The sequence below is a fragment of the Chaetodon auriga genome, chromosome 10 (assembly GCF_051107435.1).
Source record: "Chaetodon auriga isolate fChaAug3 chromosome 10, fChaAug3.hap1, whole genome shotgun sequence".
Classification (NCBI taxonomy): Eukaryota; Metazoa; Chordata; class Actinopteri; order Chaetodontiformes; family Chaetodontidae; genus Chaetodon; species Chaetodon auriga.
The window spans coordinates 5133720-5156305 of record NC_135083.1 but is presented as its reverse complement, the minus strand read 5'-3'; the positions used below and the strand labels follow the sequence as shown (position 1 = coordinate 5156305).

The window sequence follows — 22586 nt, the reverse complement described above, 5'->3', positions numbered from 1 at the left end:
ACCGTTGCATTGGCTGTAGCTGAAAATGACCACTGCGAGAGATTGAAAAGCAAAATGTCGTTTTTTAGGCGGTAAACCTCGTCAACCTTCGGTTTTATCGGTGGATGGCGGTAATGAGCTCCAACGTCCTGTGCTCGTACAGCGAAATAACACGAAGAAGAAGACAAACGGAAATGACGTCGGCTCCTTTTCCTAACGAAGCTAGATAAACAAACAAAAGCAAGACATTATACAACGTAAATGTTGGAGTCTGGAACAATTTTGATGTGTTTCTGTGTCTAGATATGTATATCAGGAGCTATTTATTCCCGTGAACACGCTACAGCTGAGGCTAAGAAGGACTAACATCGTACTTGCTAAGTTAGCTGACAGGCTATGTAGCTTGTGGTGGTTAGCTCGACATGTTTATTTTAGTGCTGAAGCGAAGGAGCGCGACATGATGGCATGACACTGTCGCAGTGCTTGCGAGTAGCTACGCTTTCACATTAAGGTACGCAATTTGTTTTTGAATTGACTTTGTCATCTAACTAAATAGTCAGTAAATACGCAAAAAATAATGCCTTAGCTAAAGTAACTTTCGTCGTAGTGCATCAGTGCATGGTTGTATAAAACGTGTGTACGTCCCCGTCAGAGGCTCTGCGTTGTTCAGAATGATAACCTGTTACTGAACTTGAATTACACAAACTGCACATGTCTTTTGTCTTGTTTTTGTTATGTCCCTCGATTAAACCTCTGCACGTTGCCTTATATTCACGCTCTCAAAGATGCAGCCACACATGATGATAACAAACTTTTTATCTCACTTTCTCCGCTAAATATTGGTAGGTTGCGGCAAACAGGTAAAACTGAAGTTTTAACCGGAACTGCACACCGTAAGGTCTCCACACCGTCACCATGGCGTGGGCTCTGAAGTTGCCTCTCACGGATGAAGTGATCGAGTCCGGACTGGTGCAGGACTTTGATGCCAGTCTCTCGGGTATTGGGCAGGAGCTTGGCGCTGGGGCGTATAGCATGAGGTACTGTATGAGTTATGGACGGATTGAGCCCTCTGCTTTAAGTTTACTGTACGCACATTGATATTGACCAAAACATATCACCTGATTTGTGACAGGCCAAACTTGCTCAGTATTAGCAGTAAGTTAAAATGTCAGCAGTGTGTGTTGTCACTTGATCTAGAACTCAAACAGTGTGATTTTATGGCCTTTGAACTTGTTTTCAGTTTTGTTACTTATATTTTAACAGTTGTTTTGAGATTAATTTGCAGAACGTGTTTTTGGAGCATGAGCTCTTTCATGTGGAGTAGATTAGAGATTCTACATGGTGATAGTGTCTTTTTAAGATAAGTCATCAAACTTTTCTGTGTAATCGAAGCTGTTTTGCTCGGTAGACTTTCACATTTTCTCTCAGCGAGGCTTTGTATCCACGTCACTGCACTGAGAGATAGCAGAAGGGTAAATTAATCACCAAATGCAGATGACTTGCAGAGAAGTGACTATCAGATGACAAAAACTCTTTGATGAAATCTGATCCGGCCATTAGACTTATCCTATCAATATGCAGCGTATCCCTGATACATTAGAGTGAATACATCCACACACAGCTCTGCGTTTTTTCATACGGTGAAGTCTTATTGAGGAGTTTAAAGTCCAGATGGATGTTTATGATGTTTGTGCTCAGGTTTTCATGATGGAAATTTATGTGAAATCCATTTAGCCTTTGCTGACTCATGCACTTTGCTTTGCTGGAGCGAGGTCCTTCTTTTTGTGCCCTGTCCTGACTGGTTAAGTGCGCTGTTAAATGATACTGTACGAGCTGCAAAGTGCCCACTTGTTCTGAAATTCCTCTGTTGAGAAGAGCTGTGAGATCCTGACGGGATACCTTGGTATTTAGTAGCGCTGCTTCAATTTTAATTAATGAACTGCAAAGCTGACAGACACAGTAGCCCACCATTCAGTGTTGTCTCGTGATCACAGGTGGTGTTACACTCTCCATTTGACTTCACCTAATTTTTGTCCTGAGGTTGAAAGTAATCAGTTCTAACAATTAGATATCAAGGTATTTTTTTATCAAGGTGTTTCTATGAAAAGGAAATAATGAGTGATCAACGGCATTGTTCTTTTGTCTCTGTTCTCCAGCGATGTACTCGCCCTCCCCATCTTCAAGCAGGAGGAGTCCAATCTGCCTCCAGACAACGACAACAAGATCCTTCCCTTTCAATATGTTCTCTGTGCAGCTACCTCGCCTGCCGTTAAACTGCATGATGAAACACTCACCTACCTCAACCAAGGTCAGCATTGGGATCCCAGCCACAGCGTGCTTTTGAGCTTTGTGTAGATTTATCTATGTCTGAGTCAACAGCCACTGAATGAGCGTTCGTTTGCCTTTGGTCTAGTGGTTCTAGATATTTCATTACCTGAATGACTGTAAATCTTTGTAGAACAATTTAATGATATTGGAAAAAAGGGGTGGTGGGAAAAATCAATATGGAAATATTGCAGTATGGTTTGTGGGGGTATGTTTTCCATACAACCAATACAGCGATATGTTCAGTTCAGCCTGTCGTCTGCTCCAGATGTGAAAGATATTCAAGGGTAACCTTTCTTTGTCCGTCTCACAGATGTTGTGATGTATTGTCATTACGGTTATGTGGTGTTACAGATCTGGCTTCATGATAGTGTTGTGAGTTACTCTGTGACTTCTGCCACAGAAACAAATGGAGGTTATGTATCAGCTGTGAATGTTTGGTGCTTTGTGACAGCCTTATAGGAACTGAGATCCTTTCATTCACTGTCTGGACTTGTCATTTCAGGCCAGTCCTATGAAATTAGAATGCTTGACAATCGGAAAATTGGGGAACTTCCGGAAATCACTGGTAAAATGGTGAAGGTAAGATTCTGACATGCTGGTTCACGCGTGCATTATGTGAGCGTTAGCTTTAATCGCAGTAACAGCTGCATGAGTTATTTGTAAAAACGAATCTCTCTGAATTTCAGAGCATCATCCGTGTGGTGTTTCATGACCGAAGACTTCAGTACACAGAGCACCAGCAGCTGGAAGGCTGGCGCTGGAACAGGCCCGGCGATCGCATCCTCGACCTGGGTGAGCTCTGAATGAAAAGTGGCTGCTTTGGTGGCTCCAGGAGGTTCTGGTTGTTATGTGTTGGATTGGATTTGCGTGTGGAGAGAATGTTGCCGTGCAGTGCAGCCTTGTATGTGTTGTATTAACCGTCCAGTAGTTTGGGAAGAATTAATTTCAGGATATTGACTGTCAGCCTGTACTATAAGAACAAGGTTTAGACGACAGTGGTGATTTTTGAGAAGATGGTGTGCATTAAGAACTCTTTTGATAACTGCCTGTTTTACATTGATCCATTGCAGATATCCCCATGTCCGTCGGCATAATCGACCCCAGGGCTAACCCTACTCAGCTTAACACTGTGGAGTTCCTTTGGGACCCATCAAAAAGAACCTCAGTTTTTATCCAGGTAGCATGACAGACAACACTGTTGTTTTCCTGAATTACTTTCATTCATTAAAAGCATTGGCAGCAGTCTGAGGCATCTTTGAGCACTTTGGCATCATGGAGATAAGCTCGTTAACATTTAGTGTTCTCATGTGTTGTGTTTGGCAAAGTGGCAAGAAAACTGAAAGTCATTCTGTAGAATTACTAATACTAAAATTCTCCTAAGTTTTATGTCAAGTCATCATCATTCCCTTACGGATTTCAGTTTGATGTTCCTTTGCTGTTTAGGTACACTGCATCAGCACAGAATTCACCATGAGAAAACATGGTGGAGAGAAGGGCGTCCCTTTCCGCATCCAGATCGACACGTTTAAAGAGAACGAGAACGAAGAGTACACAGAACACCTCCACTCTGCCTCCTGCCAGGTCAAAGTCTTCAAGGTGACGGAATGAGAAGAAACACTGACACGACCTGTTTGTATATAGACTTTTATTTATGTTGTCAGTCATTGGTGATCCTTTTCACAAACTAGTGTATTACAGTCCTGATCATTCTTTATTTTCTGCCTTTCTTTTCCTCTGTTTCTTCATTGTTTGTTGTCCTTGTTCTTAGCTGTGTGTCTGTTCCTGTGTAGCTACATTGAGACCAATGGAGAAACTGGAGTCACATTTCTTGTATGTGTGCACATATTTGGCCATTAAAGCTGATTCTGATTCTGATTCAGCCTAAAGGCGCGGACAGAAAGCAGAAGACGGACAGGGAGAAGATGGAGAAGAGGGCACCACAGGAGAAGGAGAAGTACCAGCCCTCCTATGAGACCACCATCCTGACAGAGGTTAGCATATGGCTGACATTTTAGAGGGAGGAATGATTAGATGAAGAGAGGGGTCATTGTATTGAAACAACCGTATTTCACCAAAAAGGTCAATGGCCTTGTGTAATGGCCGTTTGGTCAACCTCAAAATGTGCAACTAAGATTAATCTGTGATTTATTTTATTTTAGGAAAAATGCTCATCACAAGATTTTCACTTGATGATGACAGAGAAAAGCAGCAAGTTCTCACATTGAAAAGCTGCAACTTGAGAACATTTGCCATATTGGCTTGAGAAACAACAAACAACTAATGGATTATCAAAACAGCTGACAGATTTTCTGTCTGTTGTCATCTCATGAATTTATCATCTCAGCTCAAATTCCAACCAATTATTTAACAATGTGGAGAAATGAAATGTGAGGAAAGCTGCAGCTTTGAACGGGTGAAAGCAGAAATGTGTTTCTGACCTTATTTAGATGCCACAATAACAACAGTGCTTCTCTTTTGCAGTGCTGCCCCTGGCCTGAGGTCACATATGTCAACAACTCCCCGTCACCTGGCTTCAACAGCACGCACAACAGCTTCCCTGTTGCAGAAGGGTACGAGGGTTTTAGTGATTTCTGCCCATCCTTCATGAATAATGATGCTTGAATTTCATTTAGTATAAAATCCAGGTAGTTAGTGTTTAGATTCTTCTTAATGTGGATTTTGTGTTCCTCCTGGGTTCTTACATGGTCACTTTTTCATCCTTTTTAGAAACGGATCACCAAACCACCAGCCTGAGCCCGTCGCTCCGGTAGCAGATGTAAGTACAAGTGCATTTCCACTGTTTGGATTTACTGCCTGGCTGCCTCACTGCACCATTTCATATTAATATTCACAAATGCAAAGGTGACATCTGGGTGGTACACCTCTGCCTCGCGGTAGATTCTCATGAAATAAACAATAATAAGCCTGATCTGTCTCAAGGTGTGAATGAAAGCATTTAACAGTGACGCATGTCACGGTGCACATGCTGCGTGTTTGGGCAGCTGACAGGTTATGCTTGAGTTACTTAAACCCATTGAGAAGTGAAGGAATGGTGACGTTACCAGAGAATTATTAAAGATTAATGAACCTTTGCTCAAATTAAATTGTTGCATTATTTTTTTCTCACATTGTAAATTTACTCTGTAAACATTAAGGAGATTAAGTAGACAGATTCCGGCTCATTGAGAGAACCAGTTACTGTATCACCAAGAGTGGCAAGCAGCCAGTTAACAAGCTGATCCTGACTAATCCATCGTGTTGATTTCTGGATTTAGAGACGACTTTTTGGAATTGTTTTTTGGCCAAATTGCAGTATATTGACTTCTGAAAAAAAAAACACTTACATTTAGTAAAGTCTGCCTATTTTCTCTGTGTCTTAACTGGTCACTGGTCGATTTTCAATGCTTTCTCAAGTATAGGATCCCAAAAAGCTGGGATGCTGTGTAACACATACATAAAAACAGAATTCAGTCATTTGCAAACAAACTGACAACAGTTTTCCAAAGTCTTCCTGAGTCCATGTGTTAATCTCCTTTATCCAGTCATGTGTTCACAAAGTGGTGAACCTCGCTCCATCCTCGCTTGTGATCGACTGAGCCTTTCCAGGATGCCCCTTTCATACCAATGGACCTGTTTACCTGTGGGATGTTCCAAACAGGTGTTTTTGGAGCGTTCCACATCTTTTTTTTTTTTAATCAGAGGGACAATCCCCTTTATTCGTCACACAGATACATATCATGCCCACACACGCCCATGCACTGGTGAAATTTAACTTCCGCCTTTAACCCATCCTGGTCGTCCTTCCTCCGCGGCAGACCAGGAGCGGTTCCCAGTCTTTGAAAACATGTTGCTACATCGGATTCAGAATAAGCAGATATTTACACATATCAATGAAGCAGATGAGGTCAAACATTAAATACATTGTCTTTGTGCTGTTTTCAGTTGAGTATAAGTCAGAAAGGAAGAGCACGTCATCACATTCTGTTCAGGGTTGTGCAGGATGTCGTAAACAAAGCCATTTCTTTCAGTCGACGTGTACAAGCAAACTCTGAAATAGTCTTTGAGGTGTTTGCAGTGCAGTGTTTCAGACTGGACTCTTTTTTTTTTTCCTCTCAGAATTTGTTACCCACAGCAACACCACAAGATGCACAACAATGGCTTTTAAGAAACCGCTTCTCGCCTTTCTGTCGGCTCTTCACCAACTTCTCAGGTACAATGGCTCTTGAATACAGAACACTCATTCACTTTAGTGTCGTGGAACTTGTGCCTTTCACAGAACAGCTTGACAGAAGCTGCTGTTCATGCCTCTGGCCATTTCTAACATAGAGAGGGAAGAGCGAGTAATGTGAGCGGAAACCAGGCCCTTTCAAACAGTCACCTCATTATGTAAATGAGGCAGTTTCACATGAGGGTCTCATGTGTGAATAAGCACCTTTTACATTAAAGTCACGACAGCTGTAACATGCCTGTATCACTGTCAACATGGCACAAGCCTCAGTTAAATGTCCTTTGTATGTGCACTTTACATAGCTGTCACTTAACCACCATCTGACCCAGAATCAGATTAACATGCCATCAAACACTGTGTTACATACATCAAACTTGACAGATCTGACAGATCAGCAGTCTGGATGTCAGGACAGTCAATCAAAACCATTTTTAATTTAGGTTCTTGTGTAGTGTGACGGGTTTTTTGCTCTTAAGCTAACTGCCGTTTGTGTGTACCAGGGGCAGACCTGTTGAAGCTGACCAGGGAGGATGTCATTCAGATCTGTGGGCCAGCTGATGGCATAAGACTCTTCAATGCACTGAAGGGACGGTGGGTTGTCTTTAATTGAATCCCATCCAGCACTGCGTCATTTATCCCATGTATACAGAAAGGCTTCACACATTAATGCGTATTTGAAATCTTCTCTCTGCGGGTGCGGTGTGCAGGGTGGTTCGCCCGAGGCTGACCATCTACGTTTGCCAGGAGTCTCAGCAGACGCGGGAACAGCAAGTGAAACATGAAAACGGAGATGCCGCTGCCAGCACTTTCTTTGGTCAGTGCCCGGTCGTGGCTCGTGTGTGTTTGTTATAGTGAAATGCAAAGCAAAATGAATTCAGAACAGGATGCCAGGAAGTCACAGCGTCCGGCTCAGAAACACCAACCACAACTTGATATTTTTACACTTTGGTTTTTGTGAAGATTAAACAAACAAGATGTAATATGTTAATTAGTGAATGTTAGAGGTGCTGATTGGTAGATTTGTTACCCTTGGACAGAGCCACATTAACCATTTCCCCTGTTTCCAGGCTTTAGGCTAAGCTAAGCTAACAAGCTGCTGACTGTAGCTTCTTTTTAGCACACAGACACGACAATGGTATCGATCTTCTCATCTCACTATCAGCAAGAAACGAGTTAACATATTTCCCAAAATGTCTGACCGTTCCTTTCACTTTAAATGTCTCTATTTGTGTCTTCAAACCTGCTGTTTGGCTGCAGTGTATCACGCCATTTACCTGGAGGAGCTCACAGCTGCCGAGCTGACGGAGAAGATTGCTCAGCTCTTCAACATCTCACCCAGACAGATCAATCAGATCTTCAAACAGGGTCCCACTGGCATCCATGTACTGGTCAGTGATGAGGTAAGACCGTGTTTCCCTCCTGTAGGCCCACCGCTCTCTGCCTTTCACAGTCACAGATGCAGAGCAGTCGTCATTACAGATGCAAGTAAAAAGCTTGAGCTTGTTTCCCGCCTGCATTCAACATTTACTCTTTTTTTAACAGATGATTCAGAACTTCCAGGACGAAGTGTGTTTTGTATTGGACACAATGAAAGGTATTGGAGTGTGGCATGAACGATGACGATCTGTTCGTTTCTATATTTAACATAGAGCCTTTATCATTGGAGGTTTATTTATAACACCCTCACCTGCTATGTTTTCCTTTTCTTTCCAGATGACACGAGCGACGGCTACCACATCATCTTGAAGTGAACGCTGGGCAGGAGAAGGACTTTGCTGTCTTCTTTAGACCCGATCCAGTCAGCCCCTCTAGAGCGTCATACTCCTCACTGTTCCTGGAATATGTGGAGATGCCCCAAGAAACCTCTTGAGGTCATTGGGAGGAATATGTGACTGAAGCACCCGGCCCTCTCCTCACTATACCTTATTGTCTTACTTTTGAGGGAGTGACTGCTCCTGCTGCGAGCTAACGGTCTCCTTCTCGCCCTGCCATTGTCTCCCATGAACAGCTGCATTTTCCTCTGTCGCTTATGTCTCATGAAAGAGGTTAGTGGCACTACAGCTGCTATCAGTGTTTATTTGTTAGCTGAGCATCTGGTGTGCCAAAGCTTGTTTGTCGTCTCTTTAAAAAAAAAAGAAAAAACAGGAACTCAAAAAAAGAAAATCAATGCGACAAAAACAAGAGATACTCGTTAGAAATACGACTTGAGTTTCAGTCTGCATTGTGGCGCGATTTCTTGTCTTCATCCCGGGTTGCCTTACGGGATCCACTTAAGCCAGCCTACAGGAAACGTGGCATCGATAACGCCATCACAGTCGCATTAAAGAACCGCGAGAGGCATCAAAATAAGCAATCAGGACATTAAGAGAAAGCGGAATCCAGCTGTTCTCCCTAACATCTGTGATTCCTCGAAAGCTAACGTCAGTCTTTCACTGGTTTGAACTGTTACGTCTAACTTTTTCCAGACTCCCAAACACTGTTTTGGTCTTTATGGTTCGTGTAGAGTGCACAGCGGCACTTGTGGTTGTTACTTATGAATCTTGAATGATGATGAAACACTGTCTACGTTAGCGATCACAGTGGCAACACCAGCAAACTGTCTCCGGTCCACGTACCCGCCTCCTCTTCCTTTTTTCAGCATTTCTTTATGTCATTTAATTGTCATTAATTGTAAATAGATCATAATTTTAAAATGTTTTCACAAGTAATCGTGTTACTTTTGCTGATTTTTTTTTTTTTTTTTTTTAACATACTTGCATCATCATTGTTTTTGGACGTTACCACTTCCGGATACTAATCCATGTAACGGGCTGTCGGCCACACCAGAGCTGCATGTGAAAAGATGTGGTTAGTTTGTGTTGACTCCATTGTACTGCTTACATGAAATTGATAGTTTGACATTGTTAGATATCCGTCTTTGCCCCCATGTCATCAGCATTATTAAATACTTACCCATGTACTGGTCCCCATCTGTCGTCCGTCTCCTTGCAGCCTGAAAGCATTGTGCTTGTAACTGTATCCTAAATGTTCTCCAGCTCCTCAGAATATGCTGAAAGGTGACAAATCATTTTATTAATGTTATTAAACGCATAGCTTTCCCTATCTGCTGGCCAGATGTGGAGGCTTACTACAGATGTTCACAGTCCCAGACAATAATAAGATGTCATATAATGTAAATCACGTTGAGTCAAGATGCAGGTTTATGCTAAATATCATCTGTGTCATGATAACTGTAACATTTTACACGTTTGCTTCTGCTCAATATGAACAAAGGAGCAAAAAAAAAAAAAGCACTTCATTTCCCAGCATGCCCCGGTGCAGGTCATGCCTGTGATGTCACAATAAGTATATATACGACTACAGGGAAGAATTCCTTCCTCCATTGTTACATTGTAACAAACGGGGCCGGGGCGGAACGGGGGAGGAAGGCGTCTTCTCGTCCCGACATTTGCAACATTTAGACACCAACGGGGTTGAAATAACAATAAAAATTAAATAAAACAATCCGCGTTCATGCGAGAAGACAGCGGAGTGAACCCAGCCCGGCCGAACCCGCCCCGGTGAGGAGAAGGGACAGACCGACACATATGTCAGCGGATTTGTCCATCGCAAGGCGTTTCGAGGCTCACGTCAGGAAGAGGAGACATTCGGCTGTTTACATTCTTCACACTGCGCCGAAAATGTCGGGAAACAAATCGCGGCCGAACATATGACGCCCCCGTTCCTGCCGTGTGTCCTTTAAATAGCGAGGCATGCACCGTCTCAGTCCCAGCCGCAGGTCTAACAGGCAGCCGCTGCTCTCCCCGCGATCCTCCCGGTGTGCAGAACAATGAACACGGAGCACAAGTGAGCCTCATCCAGTCACACCGGAGTGCTGCAGACCGACAGCCACGCCAGCTTTTCGGCCACAGGTCGCTTCGGGTCCACGGCTGCAGTCTGGAGACCAGGTTCGGGGATTTTCGGTGTCGGCGCAGAAAAAGCATCTCACGGGGCGTTGAAAGATTGATGTGCAGCTCATTCTGGAAAAGGGAAACGACCTGCGAGCTGGTTGCAATAAGGGTCCCTGTTTCTGCCTCAGGTAAGAGGGTTTAGTGTTACATTTGCCCTTTTGTGTTTGTGTGTGTAAGAGAGAGTGTGTGTGAGTGTGTGTAAAAAATGGGGAGAGCTGGCATACGAGAGAGAGAGAGAGAGAGAGAGAGAGAGAGAGAGGGCGGTTAAGTCTTTGCCTGTCATGTCCAACCTCCCCCAACACAGTCTTGCTGCAGGCACACAGTTAAACAAATACACCCCCAACACTGCATGTCCCTGAAGGTAAATACACCATGAAGGCACCGTGGTGTGTAAGCATACCGTAAGCTGCCACTGTGCAACTCGAAGGAGCAGGAGGGAGTCAGATATTCATAAGACAAATGATCCAGATATCAAACCCAGCCTCTGCTCTGTGTGCCCTATTTCAGACCCAGCTCACACTGAATCACAGCCTTCACTTGTCTCACATTGGGTTAAAACCTCATTCCATAAAGGGAAAATCCACATTAAACTGAATCTGATGTGCTGCCTCACAGTGTGCAGCATCTCCCTCAGCATCAGGACGCAAACTGATTGGCCTCACACCCTCCGCTCATCGTTCATGTTTGAGATATTACACCTCATTTCCGACCCGGCCAGAAAGTGGCCTCGTCTTGCAGTGAAATCGCTCCGGCTGCAGCAGCTGTTTCATTATTCAGGATCCACGGGGCAGCTCCTGGAGTTGCCTCTGCGTGACATCACTGCGGCCACCTCTCCGTTTAGCTCATGGACGAGCCGCACATGTAGAAATATTCCACACGGGTCCTATTTAAAGCTGGATTTTCCCCCTGGAGGACTTCCATTTGGAGCGGTCCCATTGAGGAGGGAGGATGCAGAGTGTTGCTGTCGGTAGCGTGTGGCGTGTTAACCCCGGCCTAGTTAGACATTTGCCTCATGCAGATGTAGAGTTGCGTAGTAAAACATGAATCACCTGTGGAAGTACCATATTCAAAGGGATGCTAGCTTCAGGTGCAGTTTTGAACATGCACTCAGTATTCATTCGTTTGGTTTGCGTCTTAAAAATCTAAAACTTTGTGCGATGCAGTTTGACCACAGGCCGGTCGGGAATGACGAAATCTAGCATAAGACACACGCTCACTGCTGTCACTCACCTTGTTTGACCTCTCCTGCTGATGTGATCGATCAGCGTTCAGATCCGCTCCCATCGATCCCCTCTGCACTGTTTGTAGCAGAACTAAAGCAGGAAAAAAGAGCCATAGAGATCGTTTGCTTCAAGGCCGTTCGCATTAACCGTGCTTGCCTAGTTGCCATGGTGACGTTTCTAGACTTGATGATTTCAAAGTAGGATTTCATGGGAGATGGGTGGCGGGTGGGGGGGAGCGGAGGGAGGAAATGATGGAGCTGGAATACAGATGAAAGGAGACGGAGCAAACAGCTGATGTCACCTTTTTGTTTCCGTCTGGCCTCATCCAGATGATCCAGTTCAGTTCGACTAACAGGAGCATTTTACCGTCATGGCGTTCAGCAATTATCCCCCTGCCTCTAATTAATGAACGTTGTAGCCCCAAGCATGTCATGGTTTGTCCGTGGCGTGACGCGTGCTGCTCTGTGCCCTCAGACACCGAGTTTCCATGGAGGCAGGCTCGTCCCTCAGCCTCAAACGAAGATATGAAGAGGTGGACAACAGCTCTCCATTCTCTACGCCGAAGGACTCCGACGATGACATCTCCAGCAGCGACAGCGCCGACAGCTGTGACAGCCTCAACCCCCCCTCCAGCACTGCATTCACCCGTAAGGAACAAGAGGGGACTCACGTTAAAGGCAATACGCTGTAAAACCCACTCAAACAGTTCATCAGCGAAAACCTTTAATTGCTCTTGTGTAACATCCCAAATCTTTTTCCCCACCTCAGCCACGTCCATCCTCAGGCAGCACAAGCCGTCACCGGGGGGGAAACGGGTACGCTTCGATGTGGTGACGGTGTATTACTTCCCCCGGCGGCAGGGATTCACCAGCGTGCCCAGCCAAGGGGGCAGCTCCCTGGGCATGGCCCGCCACCACTCCTCCATCAGGCACTACACGCTGGGCGAGTTCGCCCGGGAGCAGGAGACGAGCCACCGGCACACTTTACGCCAGCACCTGCGGCAGGAGAAGCTCAATGCCCGCAAGATGAAGGTAGGGTTCACTGCCCGCCTGAGAGCTCAGGACTGAGTTCAGGTGGACCTCCTTGTGTTCCAGGGAGCCTTCAAAGGGGGTTTGAGTTTACAGTTTGCATATGATGACTCACAACATGTTGTGCACCCTTGATTGATTTTTATCTTTACTTGTTCTTGTTATGATACTTTATGCTTCTACTCCACTCTGTTCCAAAGGGGGAATACTGTAGTTTTTACTCCACCACAGATATGTTACATCTGAAGTTACTGGATGCTTTCCAGATTAAGATTGCACATAATCCAGTTCTTTTTCTTGAGACCCTTAAAAAACCAACATACCAACAAGCAAACAAATTAAAAACAGAGTGCAGTTCGACCCCGTGTCACATTTCAGATCAGTTCGCAGATCCATCGGAGAGATTTACCTCATGGACTTCTGAGTGGTTTCATTTAAATATGTAACTGTTTTGAGGCATAAAGAGAAAAGTCAGCATTAAAATGTAATAAACATCGGTGATAATAGATCAGTACAGTGCGATTGGGTATGAAAGGGGCATCCTGGAAGGGCTCAGTCGTTCACAAGCGAGGATGGAGCGAGGTTCACCACTTTGTGAGCACATGAGTGGATGAAGGAGATTACTGCATGAGCTCAGGAACACTTCGCAAAACTTTATTTATCTTGCACAGCGTCTCAACTTTTTAAAGAATCATGGCTGTATTATGCACTTGAGCTTTGAGTAAAGAATCAGTCTGTCGTTGCCTTCAGCTCACAGTCTTACACCAACTGTCGTCCACAGCTGACAAGGAACGGCACGGTGGAGTGCGCTCAGGCAGACCTGCTGACTCTGGACGACGTATCAGACGAGGACCTGGATGTGGACGGGGTGGAGGTGGACGACTGTTTCTTCCTTCAGCCGCTGCCCACCAAGCGCCGTCGAGCCCTCCTGCGAGCCTCCGGCATCGCCCGCATAGATGCGCGGGAGAAAGCCGAGCTCAGAACCATCCGCCTCTCGCGGGAGGAGTGCGGCTGCGACTGCCGCCTGTACTGCGACCCTCGCCACTGCGGCTGCAGCCAGGCGGGGATTAAGTGCCAGGTGAGGTTAGCCTGCGTGCGCTTGCAGAAAGAAGAGAGCCGCTGTGTGGCGTACTCAGCGTTCACACTGAATAAAACGTGTGCTCTGTTTGCCGTATTTGAATTATTTTTAATATGAAGTCATGCAGAATGTGGTCTGCTGCAGGCTGTTCTCAGGGAACGTCTTCCGACACGTCACAGAGGGAAAAGCACAGGTGTAGAAAATGAATGATCAGTTCCATTTAGCTGCTTCAGTTTCTGCGTCCTGGGGATGGGAATGCTGCCTCACACACTTGAATATAACGAAGCCTGTGCTTTTCCTGCTATGACAAGGCAAAATGTTTGCTGTGAAAAAGGCCGATTGGTTTCATTTTAAGCAGATATCTGATGGACTGTGGAGTGATTTGATTATACTGTCAACCAGTTTCATTCAGCCTCTAAGCCTGGACTGTGCATCCATGAAATAAACATGTCCAGTTATTCCAGTGAGTCTGTCACCTTAAGAAGTGGCTGCATCGATGAATTAAATTCCTGAAGCACTTCTGCTGATTTATTCTGCTTGCTGCCACTTGAAAATGGTCACTTTCTCTCTCTTCCATTTGTATTTTCCAATATGTGCACCTAAAGGACCTTCTGTGCATGTGCACAGTTGATATGACAGACTGTCACAGACTGTGACTTCTTCTTCTGAGGGACTGTGAATAGAATATTCAGAGCCTTTCTGTGTGATACAGGACTGCAGCCAGATCGATTCATTGAGACTGAAATGCAATTTTTGTTGTATCGATTGATGCAGTGAAATCAGCCGAATTCATAAATCAAAGCTCGACGCAGTGAATCAATCAACACCACCTTTATTTGTACACCTCATTTCCTTCATTTCCAATCTATGAAATGACAGAATCGTCGCAGCAGGCTGGTTCATTTGTGCACGTCTGTGTGCTGACAGTGAAGGATCAGAATCCAAGTAGAGTTTCAAGTTTGAATAGACTGAAGTATTAAAACACATATACTTAATGTTTGTTTAAAAAGAAAGAGAAGGCATCAAAGGTGGCGTCTGGCTGAGCGTCTGTTCGGAGCTGCTGCGATTAGTCGATGAAGTCATTTTTCTTGTCTTACATTGAATGATTTCTCTCTTTCTTGGTGTGCTTGATCTTGTTAGAAGGAAGTGCATCTCCACCTCAGCCTGGTTGTCATGTTTTTTCCTTGATCTCACCTGGCCACGTGTGTCATCTCTCCTATATTACTTATATGACACTAATGTAAATGCGTCAGTAAATTCCTCCACCTGTTCCTGTTGAAATGCCCTGAAACTGAAACTGAAAGGACTTCTGTTCGTCCTCAGGTGGATCGAATGTCTTTCCCATGCGGCTGCTCGAGGGACGGCTGCGGCAACGTCGCGGGCCGCATCGAGTTCAACCCCCTGCGTGTCAGAACTCACTACCTGCACACCATCATGAAGCTGGACCTGGAGAAGAGGAGGATGCTGATCCAAGGGTCTGGGGACCAGTATGCTGAATCTGACCCGCTGCCCTCCCCCTCCTCCACTTGCCCCGCTTCTCCAGACCCATCCTCAGTGGCTGGCCTCGACTCCGAGCCGGAGGACAGCGAGGTGCAGACGGTGGTGGAGGTTCAGGATCTCCTGGCGGAGCAGGACATTCTGGAGCGGGAGAATGAGACCGCTGTGTTGCATCTGCAGAGCGCGGAGGAGCAGGAGAGGAGGGAGAGGGAGGAGGCGGAAGGGGAGGCAGTGCAGCAGGAGCTGGGCGCCGGGGGTCTCACAGAGCAGCCTCTCTGCCTCATGCCTGCTGCCTTAGGAGGGGAGCTCCCTGAGCAGGCTGAGGTGCCAGGTGTGGAGCAGGTCCTCCTGCAGGGGCCGTTTCCCACGGGGGCCACGGTCCTCTGCATCACTGACAACCAGGAGGAGAGCCCCTCCGACCTCCTCAAAGACTCCACGTCTCTGCTGTACTATCAGCTCAGTCCCATAGAGCCTGGAGCCTTCGAGACCCTGCCCAGAGCAGAGGAGGCTGAGCAGGAGGAGCGCTCGGTGAGGGAACCCGCCGCAGGAGGAGGCGAGCGTGTGGAGAGGAAACAAGAAGGAGGAGAGGAGTCGAAGGGTGATAAGCCTGAAGAGATCAGCTGCAGGCAGAGTTTGGGCAAGTCTTTGACCAATGTGATTCTGTGCTCAGAGGAGTGCGTGGAAGGCGAGGAGGAGAGGCCCTCGAGTCCCCCGCAGAGCCTCCCCGAGGAGCAGTGCCAGCGGGGGTCCTGCGTGGAGGCAGGAGCAGACCCACTGCCTCCTGAAGTTTAGCTCTAGCTTCTCTGCAGATATTTTGCACAATAGCTTCATCTAAGATGATAAAATTACACATTTCACATTTATTACTGCTATCATCCAGAATGATTACAAGTTGCGACATCTTGTAGTGGCTGTCATCGAATTATGAGCAGAGGGAGTCTGAGTAGTACAACACATGAGGAACGGGCGGGGGGGTGATGAAAGCACATACAGATCGCTCCCCAGAAGTAAAAATGGATGCAGTTACAAGGCAACATTGTACGTAGTTCTGTTGGGGGTGGTGAACGCGGCCTTAGTGGAAAACCATGAAAACACTCGTGCGTAGGCGTCGTTTGTCGATGAGAAAGTACAGCTTTGTTAAACGCAGCGAACAGACAACACAACGTGCGAATGCTGATGTAAGCCTTTTGTTTGGTGATGTATTAAGCTATCAACACTAAACACAAATTGTTGAGCAGCGCGCAGGAAGCTGGTGTGTTCCGATACCGAGCGGCTCACTTTCCATTCCAGCAACCGTGAGCTGTAGCCAAGCCAAACGAAGGCCTCTGATAGTCTCCTCCGCTGAAAATAGACCTAATAATCCTGGAAATACTTGTTTTTTGTGTACTGTATATGCATTTGCAAAGTGCAAGACAGAGCCGAGGTTGCTGCTTTTTTTTTTTTTTTTGACCTGTATGCACATTGTGAACTGAGGGCAGCGAGTGTTGTGGCTCCGCTGTGATGAAGGTGAACCGACGGCGAGCGGCAGACGAGCGCTGGCCTTAGCTGCGGCTCACCTCGGGCTGCTCGTGCAAACGCAGTCGATTTGATATTACTTATTATTTCTCTGAGTAATGTGTCTTTCGTGGGTTAGCTGTTCTGAAGTCCTCACAGTCTGTTTTTTATTTTTGGGTGAAAGAAAGTGTTATTTCTTTCATGCTCTGACACTTACATGCCATGTAGACACTCGTGTCGTGTGATGATGAAATCCCAGAACACATCTCCTGGTTCAGTGAGTTTTTCTGTCAGGAAGAGACGATTCTGGGTCATTTCATGTGAAGAAAAGAGCATTTTAAGAGTCAAAGAAAATAATAACAGCCTGTGCTGATGAAGGTAGTTCTACAAAATAATGATGTGATGTTACTAACTTATGAAGCAGATTGACAACCTGAATTTGTATATTTTATGTTCAATCTGTGCAGTGTGTGTGTGTGTGTGTGTGTGTGTGTGTGTGTGTGTGTGTGAGAGTGAGTGTGAGAGAGAGAGAGAGAGCTGTGTGTGCATCTGTGTGTGCATGCACACGTGTATGTACTGTATTATGAAAAGGAGGGGGAGGGGGAGTATATTAGTGAGGATACATATTTTATTCCTGAAAGGTGCTGATGTTACAGATTTACAATTCACTGACTTTTCTCCCCACCGCCATGAGAAATATGATTTGGAGGAGCCGTTTCTTGGTGACTGATGTGAGAATTAAAGTGTTGGAGGGCCTCTTGTAGGAACGCAATAGCTACCGCACTGCAAATCATTAAGGAGGCGATTCTGGAATGAGGTGTTTTGTCGTCGAGTATGTAAATGCAATCGTATAACATTTCTGGTCTTTAAATGTCTTTTTTAAGCTGTGTCTGATTAATACTGATCTGCGTAAGTGTGCCGACTCTTCTTACACAAAATCAGTCCTTTGTTCTGTTGCCTGAAATTACAGCTGTTGCTTTTGGTAACACGGGATGTGCTGCTGTGTATGAGACGTCTGATGTCTTTCTTTGCCTTTTTTTTTTTTTAATGTCTTAATATAAATCTGCTTAAGAGTTGCACCAAAGCAGTGGTTTCAAACCTAATTAAGTGATGCTTTCATCCATCGGTTTTTAACAAAGCAGTCTCATGTCGTCGTTGTGAGGCTGTAGATTTATCGTGGCCCTTTGTGTTCGCGTGACCTGCCTTGACATAGTGCCATCTTTGAAGTGATGATGATTACAAGCTGCCTATTGTTGAGCTTTTGTCCTCGGCTTTCTACGAATAGACTCTGGTTTGGGACCACTGCATCAAATCAACTCCACTACACTACGTGATTGTGTGTTTTCTCCGTGTGAAAGGGGTGCGTGACTGTTGAAAAGACTGGTAAGTTTAGACTTCATCTAAAAGCTGTGAGAACTGCTCTCATGCTAACTGTTGCCTAAAGTGGACAAAAGGTTTTTTTTATACAAATAAAAACAATAAAACATTTTAAAAAGGAGAAGGTCTCGTGTGTTGATTTCTTTGCTTCACATGATGACAGCATTAAAAATTACAGGTCATGCTGCCATTGATGACCTTTTGCCATGACCTTGATTTGGCTCGATGTGAACATGATGTCTACCATTTATTCATAAAAACTCCTGTGATGATGATCCATGTTTGTCATAACAGAGGAAACAACGAATCTACAATATTTTCCTTGATAGCAGGAGAAATTAGCTCCAAGGCAATTATGTTCCATATATTTCATCATTTCTAATTAAAAAGTAAGGATTTAATAACTAGCTTAAACTGATGTGATTGACCCAAGAATGTGTGAAATCTGTACATAATGTGTCTCTGATGGAAGACATCGTGAAGCCTTTGTCCTCATTCAGACTCTCGGGCCATGACAATGACTGTCTGTGGGATGCAGTTCAATCTCTGACCACTAGATGGAAGCATAAACCAAGTGCAGTCCTCAACTGAACAGCTCACCACATGCAGATATTTGTGTCACAAATAGGATTCATTCACTGCAGTTGTTGCTGAAATCTTACACTACTGATGTTATAGCACCACTGGAGATATCAGCAGTATAAGTCACCTTTAGAGTTGCACATGTGATGCAAGCTTAGTGAACTTACGACAGCCTCTTTCACTTGCACTGACCTGGCTGTGATTCCTCAGAATGACCAGCAGCAGCAAGTAACATCCTTTTCAACATATCTTACAGCTTGCAGGGGACCTCTGGTTTTTCACCGGGTACAATAACTTTGATTGTGAAAGCCAAAATATTTGCTCTCTTCTCCCCTCAATGGCAGGAAGTCTCTGGCTGGGGAAAGTGACACAATGTCTCCCCTCTATTCCCCACTGGCCTGAGCCAGAAGTGGCTTCTTATGAGCGGCCTTTTGCCAGTGCAGCCCACACAGCTCTGAGGTCTCTGCTCGGGGATGCAGGATGCAGGCTCGCTGCTCTGACATTTACTTCCCTTCAGCTAGCTTTGCCAACCAAATACTGATAACCTTGGTACAAATAACAGTCGCATCAGTGATTATGAGAATTCCGTTAAGATGGCGGCCATATTGTTATATAAAAGGGCACTCCTGTACATGTTTTCCTAAGTTTGGACTTGAAGACAAATTTCTAAAAGAAAGCTCCATTTCAAACTGGGACTATAGACTTTTAAAGATGTGGGCTTTTATGAGGGCCTAATGAAAAATGCTGTTGAGTTGCATCATGGGAAGTGTAGGATCCAGCGTTTCTGGAGCTGGACTCACTCCGTAAGTCACATAGGTTTTACTATGTGTGTTGTGCAAGTTTGCCGGTTTTGTGCGATGTAAAATCTGTCGTGTAGCCCTTTAAAAGTTTCTCTTTTCTCTTGAAGTTACCTGATTAAAATTCCCCTTCTCGTCTGTGCCAGTCACGGTGTGTTTGTGTGTGCATGTGTGCCATTATTCAGTTGGCCAACAGTTTGAGAGTGGGCCCACACACATAAACAAACACCACAAACATGCAGAAACAAATTACCTTTGCAACCTCGGGAACAATTGTGGCAGCAGTCCACAGCTCTGAGAGCTATGCATCATCTGTTTAACCTTTCCGGCCTCTGTCTTTGTGTTCTTTTACCTCTCCAATGGCCGGAAGAGCTCAGCCGGCCTGATAGTTTCAGGCCTGATGATGGAGTTCATCACGAGCCTGTGGAAATATTTTAAGAAGACATTAAGAAAACATCATACTCAGAGGAGAGAATGGCTCCCACGGTCATCTCAGAGCATGCTGACAGATGTGCAGAATCACCAGCTTTATCTGGGCTTTCATTTTACTGTTGTGACTGGACAGAGCCACAGAGAGCAACTGGGCATTAGGAGTGACGTATGTGAAATGGAAAGCTGCCACACCACCTCACTCCAGTCTACCAGTCTGAAAGTGCTGCTCCAGCGCCTGGAAAGAATGCTCCCCCTTTCCCTCTCTCTCTCTGTGACGCCAGCGCTATGGCATCATTAGCCCTTTACCGAAACCAATCCCTTTTAAATGGCACTATTCATAAAACTGGCTCATGGTATTTTCACTAGTCTGCCCTGCTCCTCGCATGCTGGCCGAACAGAGGAGGGAAAGCCAGACCCTCCGACACAAAGTTCACTCTGTGTGCGCAGCAGAGAGGATCCAGATATCCTTCTGAAAGCAGGAAGAAAGAAACAATGAGGGCAGTAAAGGTCAACATTAAACTGTAGCTGCTCAAACTTCTCTCTGGGCCCATCAGTGAAATAGCAAAATTCAGCATTTCCCTGATGTTGGCTACATTCAGTATTCAGTGCTTCACTGCAGAAAATCCATTCTCTCTTATGGTGCTAGGTCTCTAATATAAAATGTGGTAATATCTGCTTGCCACAGATCATGGCCTTAGTGTGTGATTTTTATTCCTTATTGTTTCATTTGAGTAATTTTTAGCCCTGGGGAGATGAAAGAATGCAGTATTTCACAAGTAAAAAGCTGGAAAATTGGAGAAAAGTAATGAATTTTGTGCAACAGAAATTCTTCTGTCTTCTTTTTTATCCATATAATCATTTCAGGGCCCCTCGTATTTGTCTTGCGACCCCATATGCGTATGAACAAATGCTTGCATTTGGTCCATTTGTGACAGTTGACTCAGCAGCGTTGAAAGCAGTCCAGTTTGAAAAAGGTTTGAATGTGCAAGAACACACTGAAGCCAAAACCAGAAGATTTCTATTATGTCATCGAGCTCTGGGTATAAGATGGCACCGCCAGAACAAGCAAAAAAAGAAAGTGAATGAAAGCAAAGCATGGCAGCACAGCCGAGTGACTTCCAGCAGAACCAGAGAAACAGCTGTGTGTCCACAGCTGCATGAAATATGGCGTGTCTCGCTCTGCCTGCTGGTCCCCAGGGACATGTTCGTCATCGCGACATCCAACTTCCCTAACAACAACACTAACACACCATATACAGTACCTTGGAAGTTACTGACAAAGTAGCATGTAGTTTCTCTCCATGCACGTGTTTCCTTGTGGGTTTTTAACATGTTGCATGTTCTTGCTTCCTTTCGGTCCTGTAATAAAAACCATCCCATTAGCTAAGCAGCTGGCCGTGTGCCCGGCTTTCCTCAAGGTGGAAGTTTAAATATCTATATGCTTACATAGCTTCTTAACAACAACCAGTGGGTAACCTCACATGAATGTTTTCTGTGTTACCCGTGGAGAGAAAAGATGTGACTTCATGTCAGAGGTATCTGGACAAAGAGGCAACTGCGTCTCCTGCCTGACCCTCGAAGCTTTGAGGATGCTTTTAATTTGTGCAAACAAATATACAATCTTAACAAACTGGCTGTCGTTAATTTGGTGAAAGAGGTGAGTAATTTTGGTCGCTCTCTGTCGTTACTTGCTTGAGGATTTCTTCAGGATTTCTTTTTTAAAAGACTCAACTGGCAGCTAAAGAGTTACAGCGGATGACGTTAACAGGACGAAAGGTGACAAGGTTCACGGACTGATGCATGAATTACGATATCCCCCCTGGTGTGGTAATATTATGCCATTAAAACAATATTGTTGCAATATTACATGACAATGCAGTTCGTGCTCTCCCTCCCCAAACCGCTGCGCTCCAGGGATGGCACCGTCAGTCAGCTGGCCCGCTGTTTTGGTCCAGACTGAAATGTCTCATTAACTTTAAACTGGATTGCCAAGATATTTAGTGCATTCAAGGCTCCCACACTACGTGTCATATTAGCTTATGTGATTCCTCTTGCATCACCAGGAAGCATTTGTGATTTTAACAGAAACATCTCAACAACTATTGGATGGATTACCGTGACATTTCTATTACCTTCAGGATGATTTGTAATCACTTTGTTGATCCCCTGACATCTCATCTAGGTCAACAGTTGTCCAATAATTTGGTTCCTGACCAGATACCTTAAAAAAGTTTCGTTCCCATCTGCCTCAGCTCTACTTTGTGTTAGACTTGCAAGAAATTAACCCTGTTTTCAAAAAAATTGGGGCACAGTGTAAAACAGAAACAGAAACAAAATATGATTTGCAAAATATTGAAACCACATATTTAACTGAAAATAGCACAAAGACAACACATCAAATAGTGAAACTGAGAAATTTCATTGTTTTTGAAAATGATATCCTCATTTAGAGTTTGATGCCAGCAACACAAAAAGGTTTGGTCAGTGGCAACAAAAGACTGGAGAAGATGTGAAACACTGAAAGAAAACAGCTGGTGGAACATCTCAGAGTTAATCAGGTTAACTGGCAACAGGTGAGTAACATGACTGGGTA

General features: G+C 44.9%; 2 protein-coding genes and 1 long non-coding RNA gene across 4 annotated transcripts; 2 read left to right on the top strand and 1 right to left on the bottom strand.

The window, feature by feature from the left end:
- Positions 1-153: 153 nt before the first annotated feature.
- Positions 154-9504, top strand: tfcp2 (transcription factor CP2). Its single transcript, XM_076740530.1, has 16 exons — positions 154-490; positions 826-1016; positions 2136-2287; positions 2810-2886; positions 2994-3099; positions 3378-3484; positions 3751-3903; positions 4188-4298; positions 4789-4877; positions 5035-5083; positions 6424-6517; positions 7036-7126; positions 7243-7349; positions 7793-7935; positions 8078-8129; positions 8249-9504. Exons 2-16 carry the CDS (start codon positions 895-897, stop codon positions 8284-8286), a joined length of 1491 nt encoding a protein of 496 aa, XP_076596645.1. The 5' UTR covers positions 154-490; positions 826-894; the 3' UTR covers positions 8287-9504.
- LOC143326717 (uncharacterized) lies at positions 7792-8361 on the bottom strand. The gene is made up of 2 exons (XR_013077701.1): positions 8223-8361; positions 7792-7976 (listed from the first exon to the last, which is right to left on the bottom strand). It is a non-coding gene; the product is annotated as an uncharacterized LOC143326717 (long non-coding RNA).
- Positions 9505-9911: 407 nt separating the features above from the next.
- csrnp2 (cysteine-serine-rich nuclear protein 2) lies at positions 9912-18272 on the top strand. Of its 2 annotated transcripts, none has more exons than XM_076740529.1 (5): positions 9912-10613; positions 12183-12355; positions 12477-12739; positions 13518-13814; positions 15138-18272. In XM_076740529.1, exons 2-5 carry the CDS (start codon positions 12196-12198, stop codon positions 16101-16103), a joined length of 1686 nt encoding a protein of 561 aa, XP_076596644.1. In that variant the 5' UTR covers positions 9912-10613; positions 12183-12195; the 3' UTR covers positions 16104-18272. The 2 variants fall into 2 exon arrangements, with proteins under 2 accessions (XP_076596644.1, XP_076596643.1); XM_076740528.1 differs by having other exon boundaries at positions 9917-10613; positions 12183-12385.
- Positions 18273-22586: the final 4314 nt, after the last annotated feature.